The 15,083-nt window shown below is 30.8% G+C and overlaps 3 protein-coding genes and 1 long non-coding RNA gene across 4 annotated transcripts; 2 read left to right on the top strand and 2 right to left on the bottom strand.

Annotated features, from left to right (window-relative positions):
* Window positions 1-956: 956 nt before the first annotated feature.
* On the top strand, window positions 957-5,551 carry LOC100648605 (putative uncharacterized protein DDB_G0284213). The gene is made up of 8 exons (XM_003399453.4): window positions 957-2,653; window positions 2,725-2,815; window positions 3,152-4,194; window positions 4,276-4,489; window positions 4,558-4,719; window positions 4,799-5,087; window positions 5,149-5,344; window positions 5,422-5,551. Exons 1-8 carry the CDS (start codon window positions 1,310-1,312, stop codon window positions 5,488-5,490), a joined length of 3,408 nt encoding a protein of 1,135 aa, XP_003399501.2. The 5' UTR covers window positions 957-1,309; the 3' UTR covers window positions 5,491-5,551.
* LOC125386132 lies at window positions 5,486-6,598 on the bottom strand. Its single transcript, XR_007226009.1, has 2 exons — window positions 6,463-6,598; window positions 5,486-6,039 (listed from the first exon to the last, which is right to left on the bottom strand). It is a non-coding gene; the product is annotated as an uncharacterized LOC125386132 (long non-coding RNA).
* LOC100648836 lies at window positions 6,530-11,442 on the top strand. The gene is made up of 5 exons (XM_003399455.4): window positions 6,530-9,824; window positions 9,923-10,133; window positions 10,204-10,313; window positions 10,379-10,753; window positions 10,835-11,442. Exons 1-5 carry the CDS (start codon window positions 8,688-8,690, stop codon window positions 10,979-10,981), a joined length of 1,980 nt encoding a protein of 659 aa, XP_003399503.1. The 5' UTR covers window positions 6,530-8,687; the 3' UTR covers window positions 10,982-11,442.
* A 537-nt stretch (window positions 11,443-11,979) lies between these two features.
* Window positions 11,980-14,817, bottom strand: LOC100648952 (transmembrane protein 59-like). Its single transcript, XM_003399456.4, has 4 exons — window positions 14,535-14,817; window positions 14,334-14,448; window positions 13,834-14,117; window positions 11,980-13,561 (listed from the first exon to the last, which is right to left on the bottom strand). Exons 1-4 carry the CDS (start codon window positions 14,673-14,675, stop codon window positions 13,232-13,234), a joined length of 870 nt encoding a protein of 289 aa, XP_003399504.1. The 5' UTR covers window positions 14,676-14,817; the 3' UTR covers window positions 11,980-13,231.
* Between the last annotated feature and the right edge of the window lie 266 nt (window positions 14,818-15,083).

A 15,083-nucleotide genomic window follows, 5' to 3' on the forward strand; every position in this document is an offset into this window, starting at 1 on the left:
GTCCAAGTATACACAACTCTCGCTGGCCAATAGCGTGTCATTTCCTTCTAAGTCCTCGCCAATAGCGGAACGTTTAACCACTAGTGAAACGCGTCGACAATCTTTGACTTTTACTAGAAAATCTGTATAAAAAGAAGGAAAATATGAAAGTTTTGATTTTATATATATGTATGATAAAACTTGCTGGTATTTAAATAAATTGCCAGATTTTAAATTTAGTTTTTTATACAGAGGTTATGTAAAATTTAAATATATATAAAAATATAATATATATAATATAAATTAGAAGTTCTTATTATAATTTTATACATTAGATATTATTGCTAAATCATTTTTGTTGTTTTACAATGTAGATTTTCTTATATCTGAATAAATATTTCAAGGATATCATAACGAGTTGTTTATTATCCGGTAATCTTGAATTACATAAGTAGAGATAATATAAATAAATAGTTTCTATAAACAGTTCACAATGCTCATAAATTTCATACATTTATACTCATATATTTAGAATTCAATGTTAATTTAAAGAAAAGATATATATCCATATTAAAATATTTTGCATACTTTAATGTGATAATAATAATCTATTTTACTCATATGATTTAATACTGAAGGTAATCAAGAACGCTAACGAGTTTCCACACAACTTCTGATTTCTGATAGTAAGATCTGTGACGTATAACGGCGACTGAAATGTGAATATGCTTGTAGTAGTAGGGAATGGTAATACATGTATGAAAATATAACAATATAACTTTTAAGCATGTGCTTCTTCTATAATTTGTATGATCTAGAAATTAAGTTTCTATGCCAGAATAATTTTTTAACTTGTTCATAGTTTATGCATATATCTATTTTTGTTTCTTAAATTATCTTGAAATACGTTATAAATAACTTCCGTTTAGCATTTAGTTTTTAAATATCTACTAGAGGGCAGTAGAGTAGAAACTTTTAAATTGTCTGTAATAGTAACTGTAAGTATCTAGACTTAGACGTTAGTATCTCTGAATACGTGAATATTATACAAAAAATAAACAATTTATATTTAAGGTGGTATTCATATAACATAAATGATTTTTAAATATCAATGATCAAAGTGAAATTTAATATACATCAAGAAATTATGTATTTGTTGAGAAACAACTCACATATTTACAGATTGTGACAACGGTGTTTGCAAATAATAATAATAATATGTATCATAAAATTTCGTTACGATTTTAGGAACATTTAATTGGTATGACAACATTGTAATACTATTATTGGAAACGAAGGTCTCAAACGTCGTAAACAGAAAAACGTGAATATGTGTGATCTTATAGATTTAGATAGCCCTGACAGAAAGGGTTCATTAAGTTCAAGACTTGCATCGCCTTTAATACCAGCTCCTACAGATATTATATGCAATAACTATAATACTCGAATGAACGAAACAAGTTCTCTAATGATAGGAAAACGTGATAGTTTAGAAAATAATCCTTTTGATATGGTGCTACATAAAACTACGGAATATATTCAGAAAAAGGATGATCCTTTTGAAATAACTTTGGAAAAAGCATTGAAAGTAAAATGCAAAAAGAATACTTATTTAAGATCAGGTTCCTTTGATTTACCAGATAGTCGTGTTTCTAAGAAGAAAAATAGACAAAAGTTAAAACTGAATAAAACATTAGATGAGTTTTTAATTAATGACAAATTAAATCTAGACAATGCAAAAGCTAATAAAATAACTAGTAAAAGTATAATTGTTAATTCAGGTAATACTAATATATTAAGCAATAATTTTAAATCAGATAATGTTATACCTACCATTAATGTTCAAGATCTTGATTTATCCATCTTGAATCAATCTGTGATGAATGATACATTATTTGAAGAAAACAGTGAATCAAATAAAAATGAAATAAAATCTATTTTACAAAAAGAAATGTTAGTTCCTAATGCAACTTTGAAAATTGCAAAATCTAGACGTTCTTTTTCACAAGGAGGAACATCTCCAAAGAGATCAGAATGTCCATATCAAATATCACTATCTGCATCATTAAGAACTAATTCTAATAGTGCAAGTAACATCTCTTCCTTAAATTCGCTTGACATGCTAAATGAAGGATTTTTAAAAAGTGATGGTGGAAGTTCTATATCTTCAAATTTGTCAAATATTTCTTCTATACCTAAATTAAATTCTGTTTCCTCAACTATTAGTTCATCACTAATGTTATCAAATGGAACTATGAATCGAACATTCCTAGAAAGCTGTTCGTCAGAAAGATCAGGAAATACAAAATTAACTGAAGGTGAAGATCATAATAAGGAAAGAGAATCTGCATTATCACCAACAAAGAATTTAGAGATTTCTGTAGCAAATGTATCAACAAGATCCTCATTGTCTGATTTAACAGACCGATTCAATAAACTTAAGGCAAGATTATCAGGGATTCACATTCCTCAAAATTGTACCAGTAATAAAGATAAACTCACATATAATTCTCCCAGTGATATAAAAGAATGTACAGCTGTAACTGAAAAAAATGAAATGTGTGATATAAATAATAAGTTAATAGATGTTGATGTTTTCACACCAGACAGTAATTGTAGCAATGAACACTATAAAAGTAATATTTCAGATACATCGTCAGACTCTGTATTCCTTGTAAGTTTCCTAATTTATATATAAAAAATTATTTGTCAAAAAACATTTCTTAGTTCATTTTTACTTTACAGGAAGGAAATAAGATTAATAAATCAATACTTCAGGAAGCAAAACTTCTTGCAAAAACTTTTGAAGAATTAGCCATAAAAACCAGTTCGGGCTGTAAGTTCTTATTACATTCAATATTTTTTAAATACATATAATAAGTACCATATCGATGTTGCTTATCAAAAATCTAATTCTCATTAACTTCTTTGGATAATGTTGATCTAATAAAATTTTAATATCAGAAAATGTAACAAGAGTATATAATAAAAAAGATCAATAATTAAGCCTTAAATAACTAAAATAAAAAAATATAAAAGAAAATATAGAAATGATCGGTACTAGAATATATTTTTAAAATAAGCAAAATTGATATTTAAATCTATACATAGTTTAAATATACATTTGCAACAATAATTTAAAATGATATGTATTTTGCATGTTATTGTTTAGCAAGCATTGATGATCTCATTACAAGCAATCCTTCATGGACATTAGAGTTGTTACCAGCATTTGATGATGAAACTTCAGAAAATTTAATTGAATTGCCTGTATCTCCTGATAAAGCTGGTTCAAAATCAAAAAATATAAAAGTTACAGAGAATAAAGATAATGAGTCACATAAAGATAGAAAAGACGAATTTAGTAATAAAATGAAAAAAGATGTGGAAGATTTAGAAATGGAACTTGTTGAACCAATATCAATGGAAAAACGTACTACAGCAGTAACACTTTTATTAGACCTTAAAAAATTAATCAGAACAGAAAAGAATATAGAAGCAAATAAATTATTGGAAAATTTGGAGAAAGCTTTAGGCATTAATTGTGAGAATAATACCGAATTATTAACTACTTATTTTAATACAACCAATAATTTATCAAAGAGTCCACCAAAATCAAGTAGTAATTTGGAAGTAATTAAAAATATGGCAGAAAATAATATGGAATATAGTAAAGAAGGTAATTTGACTGGTGATTCAACAGAAAGTATTAAAGAATCAGTATTCTTTGAAGACATAAATTTGAATGATGTAAATACGAGTAAATGTATTGATAATCAAAAGTACTTAAATAATATAAATAATAAACTAAAATGTGAAACTTCAGGAATCGAAATAAATATTGAAAACATAAACAAAGAAAATGATAAAAATGAATTTAGTGCTCAAAAAATATCTGAAAACAATTCTTCTTGTAAACAGAAAAATAACAGTCCATTGAACGAAAAAGTGGTAATCGAACTGCTTGCAAATATAGGAAAATTAATATGTAGACAGACTAAAGAACATCCAACTTTGGATATACTTAAAAATTTAGAAAAGGTATTGAATGTTGCTTCCAATAATTGTAATGTTGATGAAGATACAAAAAGTAAAAATGATTATATAGAAATTCAACAAACTCCAAAAAAATCAAAACTAAAATCTGAAAACGAGAAGCAGTCATCGTTTCTATCGAAATCGGTTAATAGATTGAGTTTAAACTTAGGATCAAAAGTAAGCATAATACTATAAGAAAATTGCAAAATTTTAATAAATTGCGTAATAAATTAATATAGATAATGATGTCTATTTTAGAAGCAAACAATTAGTAAAAATTTTATTAGAAGAAGCGTATCTGTATCTCAAACACCACCAGTTAAGACTCAATCAGGTTCATTAATATCTACCAATAAAGATACATCTCAATTGAAAGAAGTAACAAAACGTTTTCCTAGTGATCCTGGTTTTGTTAGCCCAGTATTGAATAAAAAAGTCATTATAAATAACAATAAAAATCAATTACCAAGAGGTAATTTTTTGTTTTCGTAACATTGACAAGAAAAATATTTAAGATAATTAATTTATATCTCCTTTTAGATACACAAACTAAAACGGGAGCAACCTTAGATCTACAGAAAGAAAAAACTTCAATGACATGTACAGTTAAAAATAGATTGAAGAAGAAGATAGACATTGATATAATAAATAAAAAGGGGCCAATGAAAGCTATTCTTCCTATAGGAAATATGCAAAAAAGAGGTATATTGTTAAATGAATAAAAAAAATTATATTTCTATTTTTCCTTATTATACTAATATTTTATTTGCCTTTTTTGCAGAAAATATTAATAAAAAAATAACTTCATCTATTGGAAATATAACACCACCTCATAAGATAATTAGTAGTACACCTAATTCCACAACCAACGGACTTCAATCAGTAAAAAAATCGCGATCTTCAAAACCGGTAGCTTCATCAACTCCAGATACTGAACATTCTAAAACGCGAAAAGTACAATCGCATGTAGCTAACAGCCCAAAAAAACGTAACTTTTCTTGTGACATTTCACCAGTAACTACGCGTGTAAATGTCAGTAATAACAATGTGCTAAATAATAGTCCAAGAAGGTATGTTAAACTTATATTATATCTGAAAACTTAGAACAATAAAAAGTAATTTATTTTTTAGAAGTAATAAATTACCATCTCCAAAGAAAACGACACCTAAACGACGACAAACAGAATCTGGTATTCCAAAAGCACAAACACCTCCTATAAGCAAACGATTACATTCTTCATTTGAGGTAAAAAATGGAAACAATATCCAGCGAAGTCCGTTAAGGGATAGTAACAAACTTATCCATAAAGTAAAGCCGACCAATTTGGTATGTACAAAATCGTATCTTAATAATAATCATCCATATTCGTAAATAGTAATTAAATTATAATATTTTTTTAACAGATCTCAAAACTTCAGCGACACAGTTTTACAAGTACAAATGTGATGGACAAAGAAAACAGCTATATTTAATTTATAAAATTCCTTTATAATTGATAATGGTTGTATTATTAAACATACATAAAGCTTTTTACAACGTGTGTATTTTTTACATTTACATTTTTTTACAGTGTTTTACAATAAAATATTTGAAACACGAAATAATTACCATTTTCCTTCTTTTATTTCTCCATTTACTACTATGGGACATATTTGTTAGTCTAACGTAAAAAGTTATAATCTATATTTTGTTATACAAAATATATCTAATATTATATCGTACGTTATTTTGCGCATTAAGCATGAAGCATTTGTATTTTCATAATCAACAGTTTATATACTTTTCTCGATACTCTTGGTACCTTCGAAAAGTCCAATTCTACGCGTTTCAAACGGATCCTGGTATCAAAAGCTTCTACAAAAATAAGCGTATTTAAATTGTGCCACGTGCAACATATCTTAAAATTTGCTTATGATCTGTTGCGTCAGATCCGTCGATCTGAAAGCAGGCTCAAAAGGGAGCTACTCGGCCGGGAACGAGGATAGCAGCGCTCGGGAATGGCCGATACGTCACGGTCGTTTCTAAAATCACAGACACAGTAACGTACCACACGTAAATCATAGAAAAAATTTTCTTCCAAGACATACTTTTATTTCAATTGAAATTTACAAAAAATACATTATACTTTAAACTCATATATAATAAATTATCGCTTAATTCTGCGTAATATATCATACCGTACTAAATATTTAGCAAAATATGAAAAAAAAGTAGTTATTAAGAGTAAAATTCCTAAAATCTTTTTTCCGTGAATATCTATCAATATTTTTCAAAAAAATATGTTTTATTAATTGAATTACTTAAATAAGGTGACAAAATTATGTAGTTAAATGACAATGGATAGGAAAGGAAAGAGAAAAGATGTTATTAGAATAACTGTTAAATTGGTAAACCAATGCGCAGAAGCCGATTCCTACAGGGTGTTAAGAAAGACATTGCCGTACCTGCACGGACCCGTCCCCGCAAAAACTGCGCTCCGCGTGTTCCGTACTCCAGCGGCGGTCCGTCCACACTGGCGTGTAGCCGCACCCGGCTTCGCGCTCTTCGCTTTTGTCGAAATAATTTGTGAAAGCAGCTCGTTTGGAAAGTTAATCGGCGATGCAAACGATTTTTTGAGAATTCTCGGAAGTGACAGTGGCAGTGAGGTGAAGTGCGTCACAGTTTCTCCGAGTTCGATCTTTTTGGGCGTTCTGTAGAAACGAGCCAGAGGTAGCGCGGCGCGCACAAGAGGCCGCCTCTAGGAAAAGAGCGCGTCTCACGCGTTGCGCTACATCGGAGTTATGCGATGTTCGTGAAACTATCGCGGAACGACATAGGAAATGATGAAAAAAATTCGTAACTGATTGAAGTGAAAGCGATTTGTAATAAGCGAATCGATGTTGTAGGTGTGCGTGGATTCGCAATGATTTTTGTCTGGTCGAATCGGGAGTAAGAAAAGAGGCTGGCGCGCGCCGAGTCTACCTCGGTAAAAGACCGCGTCTCGCAGGTTTACCGTGTGCTGCGGTAGCTATTGTGCGATACGATTGTCTAAGCTTATCGATATTCTTAAAATTGCAGTACTTGTCATCGCATACGATCGAGGTGATAGAGCGTGGAAAGATTTAGCGAACGGTTTGTACACAGTGTCAACACGTACAAAGGTATCGTACAGGGAACGCAACCGGCGACGATATATCCCGCGTGGTACGTATACGCATATACGCGTATAACATATATACACGTAAGCGCGAATACGCGTTGGTGTGGCATGCACATAAGGACTGTGGACTCGTGAAATCGTGGTGTGTCGTTTGGTCGCGTGTATCGAAGTGGCTTGTCGCGAAGCGCGCTTACAGAGAGAGATCCAATACTGTGGAAAAGTTGTTGGACAGACGGTGAGGGAGAGAGATCAGCGAAAGAGGAGAGGTATCCGTTTTGTTGGACGATTGGCGCGTGGCGAAAACGTTCGACGGTCACTTGGCACGTATGTAGTGCGATTATTCCCCGGTTATACCGTTTCGTCCTCGTGAAGAAGACATTATTTATGGGTGCATGGATCGGTGGATTTTCACAAGCGAAACAAAAGAGAAAGATAGCAAGCAATTTCGAACCAATACGAAGACAGTTCTCTTTGTTCGGACTGCGATACCTCGATAACGATTTGTTCGAATTTTAAATCGTCAGTGAGGACGATTACCGGAAGGAAGTTACGTACGTGGACACGAAAGTATCCTGACGTCGTTAAAAGTGCGTGTAAAGGGTGTGAAATGCGTCGCGCTGCAGTTCGATGTTCGATCCAGCAGCGGCGGACGACCTGACTTTGTCAGATTGCTTCTTCGTCGCCGTCGTGTACACCTCTCTCGGCTTTAGTCCAACAATGGATCAGCGCAGTTGTGGTACGCGATTCGAAATTTTCTCCCGGTAGCGGACATAAGACGGTAGAAAGTGATAATTCGTGAGCTTCGTTTTCCGAGCCGCGTTTAATCGCTTCACTCGGCTGATTAATGCCAAACAGTCAGCGGACATTTCGCGCGTTCCGAATGCGCCATAGATTTTGCACGTTATTGACTTGGTCGATCCGTGCAATCGATAATATTGCATCACGTTAACGAGTTTCATCGGTCGTGTTATTTTTCTCATTTCAATCCGATATGCTTGTACAGTTGAAAAAAAGCGACTAGACAATCCGTATACGTAGAAATATATTGAGATACACGTTTTTATTATAACGTATTGCTTCAACTTGTTTATATGTGTAAGAACGATTCTGCGCTTGATATGAAGCGGAGCGGACTGTTTCCACCGCAAGAATGATCGACATTTTATCTACCCTTTGTTTCGAATGGTAATCAAGAACTTTTGATATTTATGCGATAATAAATTGAGATAGGTATACGGTTGCAAGAGTTTCGCTTTCATGTTACGTTCTAAGAAGAATCATTTCGAAAACATAGCGGACATTTATGCGAAAGTCAACTAAATGATAAAGTAAGAGCGGATGTATACGCGCAATATATAGAATTTTGCCGGTCGTTATGACATCACGCGCGAATGCATCGAGCACCGTGAAAACGTGCAGAGATCATCGTGAAACGAATTTACATCGGTCTTACGTTCTTTTTAACGATCGTGCGAATAGAAATTGTCAGATATACTATTGTGGCAGAGAAGGTTTTATCGACGCGTAATAATGCAGCAACACCGAGTAGAAACGCAAATACTCCATGAGGAGCAAATCCTGGAGGCAATAGATCAATTGCGTCGACGAAAGGCGCGACCCGACGCTGATCGCATCTGCAACTACTTACTAAGGAAGTTTTCGGTGGATGCACGGGACACCATAGCCGATCTTCATCGGTTAATCGAAGCAGAAAAAGTGATACAGGTCGACTATAAGGGTAATACTAGTTACCGAAATGCTTCGAAATGGTCACGGTTACAGCTTTACAAAAATCGACCGGAGGGTTTCGTCAAAGAGAAATTAAACTCCGGGATGGTAGCGGGTGCCGTGGCAGAACTCGTTGTCGAGGAGCCAGATTACCTTGATCAAGGTGTACCAGCTTACAGATTGATCGAACAGTTGCTTGATGGTGTCTCAAATCCTACTTCTAGACGTATGGTAGAAGATTTTCTTGGAAAAGAAGTAGCAAGTGGTAATTTGACGCGTCTTTCTAACGGCAATTACTCGTTGGTGGCGACGTCTGACATGACAACCACCGCTGAGCCAACACATCGAGAATCTTTTACCCTTGAGAATGGAAACGTGCGACGTAAGGAATTACAAACTGTTTCATCAACTACAGGTGGTCTTTATGATTTTGACGAAACAGAAAACCTGACGATTACGGACTCTAGGTCGAATACACCGAGGTCCTCACGTCAGGCAAGCCCCAAATCTGATCCACAGATCAGAAAAGAAGAATGTTTCGAAATAATCGTTGGAAGAAACGAAAATACCGAATCATCAGTAGAACACGATTCTTTGAAAGAACGAGAACCGCAGGAGCCATCGCAAACCTCCGTTGAAGATGTGAAAGAAGACTCAAAAAATACGGATAATCAGACTCATAACCTTAAAAGGTCGTCGAAAGCTGAGCGTAAACAGCGCCTACTAGTTCGAACAGACGATCCTATGGATATAGAAATCAAATTTGAGGACTATCAAAAAGATAATAAAGAAGAAATAAATTCGCAAAAAGAAAAGAGAGAAGAGACTGGACATTTGAGCGAAGAACGAGAGGACGAGGATGCGGGGAGAAGTTCCACCAATCCTTCTCCTACACCATCCAACACTAATGTTGGAGGCTTTCGTAGTGCTCGTAGAAAGGTATGTACCTTTTCTATTTTTTAAATATAATTGATTGCTTAAGGTTCTTAATTCGACTTGTATATATTGAAAAAATTGAAAATACAATTTCTTTCCAGAGAGCAAAAAAAGTATTTGATCCCTCTGACAATAATCTTGTAAAAAGAAAACGTGGGAGACAACCAGGCTCGCAAAATAAATCTTCTATACCTCAAGAATCGCAAGATTCTTCTAAAACAACTGTTAAGGATGGACCTTGTAGACAATGTAGTCTTTGTGCCAAAGAAAAACAAGAAACTTTAGTTGCTTGTCGTGATTGTACTGTACGAGGTATTACCATATTTGAAAATATAATAAATGTTTTAAATTAATGATTTAATATATTTTCATTTATTTATAGCACATCCAAGTTGTATTTATAGTCCAGAAGAAATGGTTCAAAAAGCAGGTAGCAATTGGCAATGTGAACGTTGCAAGAGTTGTACAATATGTTGTGAAACCTCAGATGCTGTAAGTAGATTATAAAAAATATATTAACAACTTTTTCCCAATTGTAATATAGCCTGATTTTACAGGGACCACTTGCAACATGTTTTACTTGTGATGATGCTTACCATTATTATTGCCATACGCCACGTATAATAATTCCTAAATCAAATTCAAAGTGGCAATGCAATGATTGTGTTCAAAAACAATATAAAACAAATATAAACCAGAATATTAATCTGGTTACTAGCAGGCCTGATACGCCATCGAATCCTCCTGTGTTACCTCCAGTTCTAAGTCCTCAAGTTTCTCCTGCTAGAGGATCTTCCGACCAAATGGAAGATGATGGTCCAAGAGATGGAATTGATCCAAATATACCTGATGCTTCTAATTGGACATCTGAACAAGTGTATCAATATTTTGCAAGACTTTTTCCAAAAGAAGCAGAAGTATTCAGACAACAGGTACTTTTTTTTGTTTCCAAAAAAAACTTGTGTTATCTAGTATCTATTATTAAATATTTCATATATTGATATGTATTTCAGGATATTGATGGCAGTTCTTTATTATTATTGAAACGGTCTGATGTGTTAAGTGGACTTGATTTACTTCTAGGTCCAGCATTAAAAATATATAGACATGTATTAAAATTACAAGTGCGAAGAGATGATCCAAAACTTTATTGGCTGTAAATGCTTTAATTACTTAGGGTAATATTTAAACAAAGATAATTATACTGTACAAATTGATTCCTTTTATATTTAAGAATTAAATATTTTTTTGATTCAGGATACTTTTTTATACTGTACATATTGTGGTTATCTTGAATTAAAAAAATAATTCTTTATCATAGAAAACTTCAAACTAACGTAAAAAATAATAAAAGAATTTCAAAATAGTTATTTGTTTTTTGTACACAATTTTTTGCATTAAATAGATTAAATGACTTACTATTAATGTAAACCTTTATTATTGCAGTAGAATATACTTACGTTCGATGATTGTAATCAACATTTTAAAAGGTGCTAATCTTGTCACTTGTTACGTGTTGAAGTTAACGCCCTGTCTCATAATAAGAATTCTAAAAATTGTTCTGTTTGAATAAAATAGTGCGAATATGGAGTATAATAAAAAGTACTATTTGCATACCTTATCTTTTTTTTTATTTTTGCAGTGTATAATGAGATAATAAATATTAATACAATAAATTAGCACTATCATATGTAAGGAACATGATACTTTGGTTTGAAATACACTTTCTTATCCTTTAATTATATTAATAATTACAGCATATTGCATCTTATGTAAATAAAGAAATATTTAACTTCAATTTCCATTACAATTTTCATAACATATTAAAGTTCCGAATATTTCTGACAATTTTTCAAAGACTTATAATTACTTTAGCTTTCGATATCGATATTAAACATTAAAAAATGTTTCCTCGTTTTTTATAGAGCAAATTTTGAAATCAATTCCTATAATGATATACAAGACACATAAAACTTGTTTATAAACTAGTTCATCAAAAAATTTATAGCATTAATGTATCATCTTAACATCATATTTGTAACATTTACACCAATATATATCAATATTTATTCTGAATAAAACCATGATATATTTTATCACTTTAACGTTACAGTAATACAAAAAGATATTACTTTTTAAAACATAAATACACTAATAATTGTGTAACTATTTCATTGACCCTTTATTTTAAATTACATTAAATTGTTAAACATTGCATATTCAATAATTCATAATATTCTACTAAAGGATAAAGACATTGTGACATTTTTAATTATTTTTAAGTAATGTCTTACATTGGTTACATAATTATATATTAATTTTAGTTTGTTGAGAAAAAATATGAAATTTATATATTACTGCATAATGTAGTTGACATGTACTATCGAAAAGCCTCAAACCATATTTCAATAATTACAATGACATAAGATATCATGTATTTAAATGATACAACATAATATCATACATAATGTTTTAGAGTTTCTTCAACTATACATTGTATCATATTTGTTTTTATAATTGCAATATTTCACATTTTCCTATGTAAAATAAAAGTTGAGATAAGTTGATAAAATAAATTTTTAACTATAATTTTTACAAATACATACCCTTTTACTCCAAAATTCATCTTTATAATTTTAAACTTCACTATATTATAATATAGGATATAAAAGATACAAAAGAATACATGCATGCATTAAATATACAAACATCTTGAAACAAGCTGATTGTACTTAAATGTAAAATAAAATTTATCATTATTAAAATGAATAACCAATATAAGAACAATAAAACAAAACTTCCCAAAAGCAATTGCTTTCGATGATCATACATAAATTTTCTTATATTTATACATTATATTTAACAAAATAATATATTGATACAAATACAAAAGTTTTCAATCCTTACTCAATTATTAATAAAGTACATAATTTGCAGTCTTATACATGTGCATATACCTTTTTACTTTGCAAGTTTTATTTCAATACTGATTTCAGTTACTTTATCTATTGGGAAAAGAAGAATAATAAGATCTGTTATTATAAAAAACAATGTTATTCTGTACAAAATAATTTTATCATATATCACCATTTATTCAACCATAAATTTTCCCCACAAAATATTTTATTACCTATTTTATCATATATTTTGATTTTGATTTTCATATGTATGTTTCAAAATCTCAACTAACTTTTTAGTCTTATTTTTATACACATATATTCTTAGAAGATTATTTTTCGTCTATGAATAATTTTGTTGAAAATTGAAAGTGCAGATACTTCTTAATAATTATAGTATTCACAACAATCTATGATACATAATATAAACAATTTCTTGAAAACGGCGTTATCATACTGAAATTTCAATGACCTTCAAAATTATTGAAAAAATTATAAAGTTAAAAGTCCTAGCTAAACTTTGATATTAATTTCTGCAGGATCTACACTATCAAAATATTTTGGCGGAGGCTGTTTATGAAATGGTGCTTCGTGTACATATAATGTAGCTGTTGGAGAAATATCAGATTTTTCAATAAGTATTTCTTTAAAAGGATCAGTGGTTTTTTCTGGATATAAACATAACCAAAATGCAGACAATGCTGTTGCTGCAATAGCAGAGGCTAAAAGCCAATGTGGTAGTCCAATATGTTTCGAGGCACATTGAAGCCAATCAGATCCAGGTACTGAAGCTGATTGGTCATTTTCTCCAGAGTAGTCTGACGGTACACCATAATCCACTGTCTATCATATCATGATCAATCAAATTTATATGACTTATAATAAATAAATATATTCTACATAAAGTGAATTTCCAAACAGGATAAATATCAAAAACAGAATATATATTATGATTAAAATAGAATAAATTAAAAAAATAGAAATATTAAATTAACAAGAAACTTTTGTTTCATTGAATTATATATATATATATTTAGTTTCATTGATATATTCAATAAATAATTAAAATTTTATCATTTAAATTTTTATTATAAAATACACAGTTAAAAACTTACCCCAGCATCTAATGGAACAGTCTTAATATATGTCTGTGGCAATTTAAATCCATTAAAATCCCACCATCCTGGAAAAAGTTCCTTCCGCAAACCTGGATCACTCAAAATATCATTTTCAGGTATATCAGGTGACATTACAAATAAGTTGGAATCTACACCTTCCTCTATATAGACATCAATAGAAAATAGTGATAACAAATCTGAAACACGTTGTTTGGCCATGAAATCACAACCAGTGCTACATGCATAGCGATCTTGAGGAGCTGTATATGCTTCTGTACATGCTACAACAAAATGAAGAAATAATTTATTTAGAAATTTATTAGTTACAATAATCTTATGTAATTTTTTAGGAAGTAATTTACATCATAAAAAATATTTTTAGTCAGCATGCAAAAATAATCTTTTAAATTAATAATTATATGAAATATTATTCTATAATTAAAATTAGATTTAGTTTTAATTTAAATGCTATTATAATCATTATATGCTTTACATACAAGCTTCACAGGCATCCCTAGTACCATTTAAACTGTTTGGTTCTAATCCATAATGTAAATCCACTAAATTGAAGAATCTACACCCTCGCTGACAGCATGATTTGACATATTTACTCTAGAATTAATGAACGTCATCGTCATCATTAATGTATCAGTTCATAATATGTAACTTATAAACATATATTTGTTGATAACGCGTACATTTGTAAAAGATAATGGTGTTTTTTCGCACAAGTTAATGCACGGATCTTCTCGATTTACAAGACTACAAAACATATCACCACGTACAAGACTTATAATAAATAATAACAGCAACGAAATAATTCCCTTTTCTTTTCTCATCTCAGAGAACTGTTGTGTTCTGTATTCTATAAAAGAGTATTTAGCGTATCAATCAAAATAATTCGTTAGATGAAGAGACTTCACTGAGAGAAGGTTGATAGCTCCTCGAATAATCGAATAAATATCGATTTAATTATGGTGGGAATGCGTCGCATTGGTCGACATGTTTGCCGTCTATAAGAATCGACCAATATTATTTTTCAGAATTATAAATGCATATCATTCGCTAATCTGTAACATTTTCTATGCATTAGTAAAATTATGAATAAAAGCTTCATACGAGCTTCATAAAATATTATCCTATGTTAGTAACTTTTTATTAAACCAAAATCTTTCTTTAAAATTTGAAGTTATGATATATTATATTACAAAGATACATTATGATTTCTTTTTTGCAAATTTTATTTT

Source organism: Bombus terrestris, chromosome 12 (genome assembly GCF_910591885.1).
Source record: "Bombus terrestris chromosome 12, iyBomTerr1.2, whole genome shotgun sequence".
Taxonomy (NCBI): Eukaryota; Metazoa; Arthropoda; class Insecta; order Hymenoptera; family Apidae; genus Bombus; species Bombus terrestris.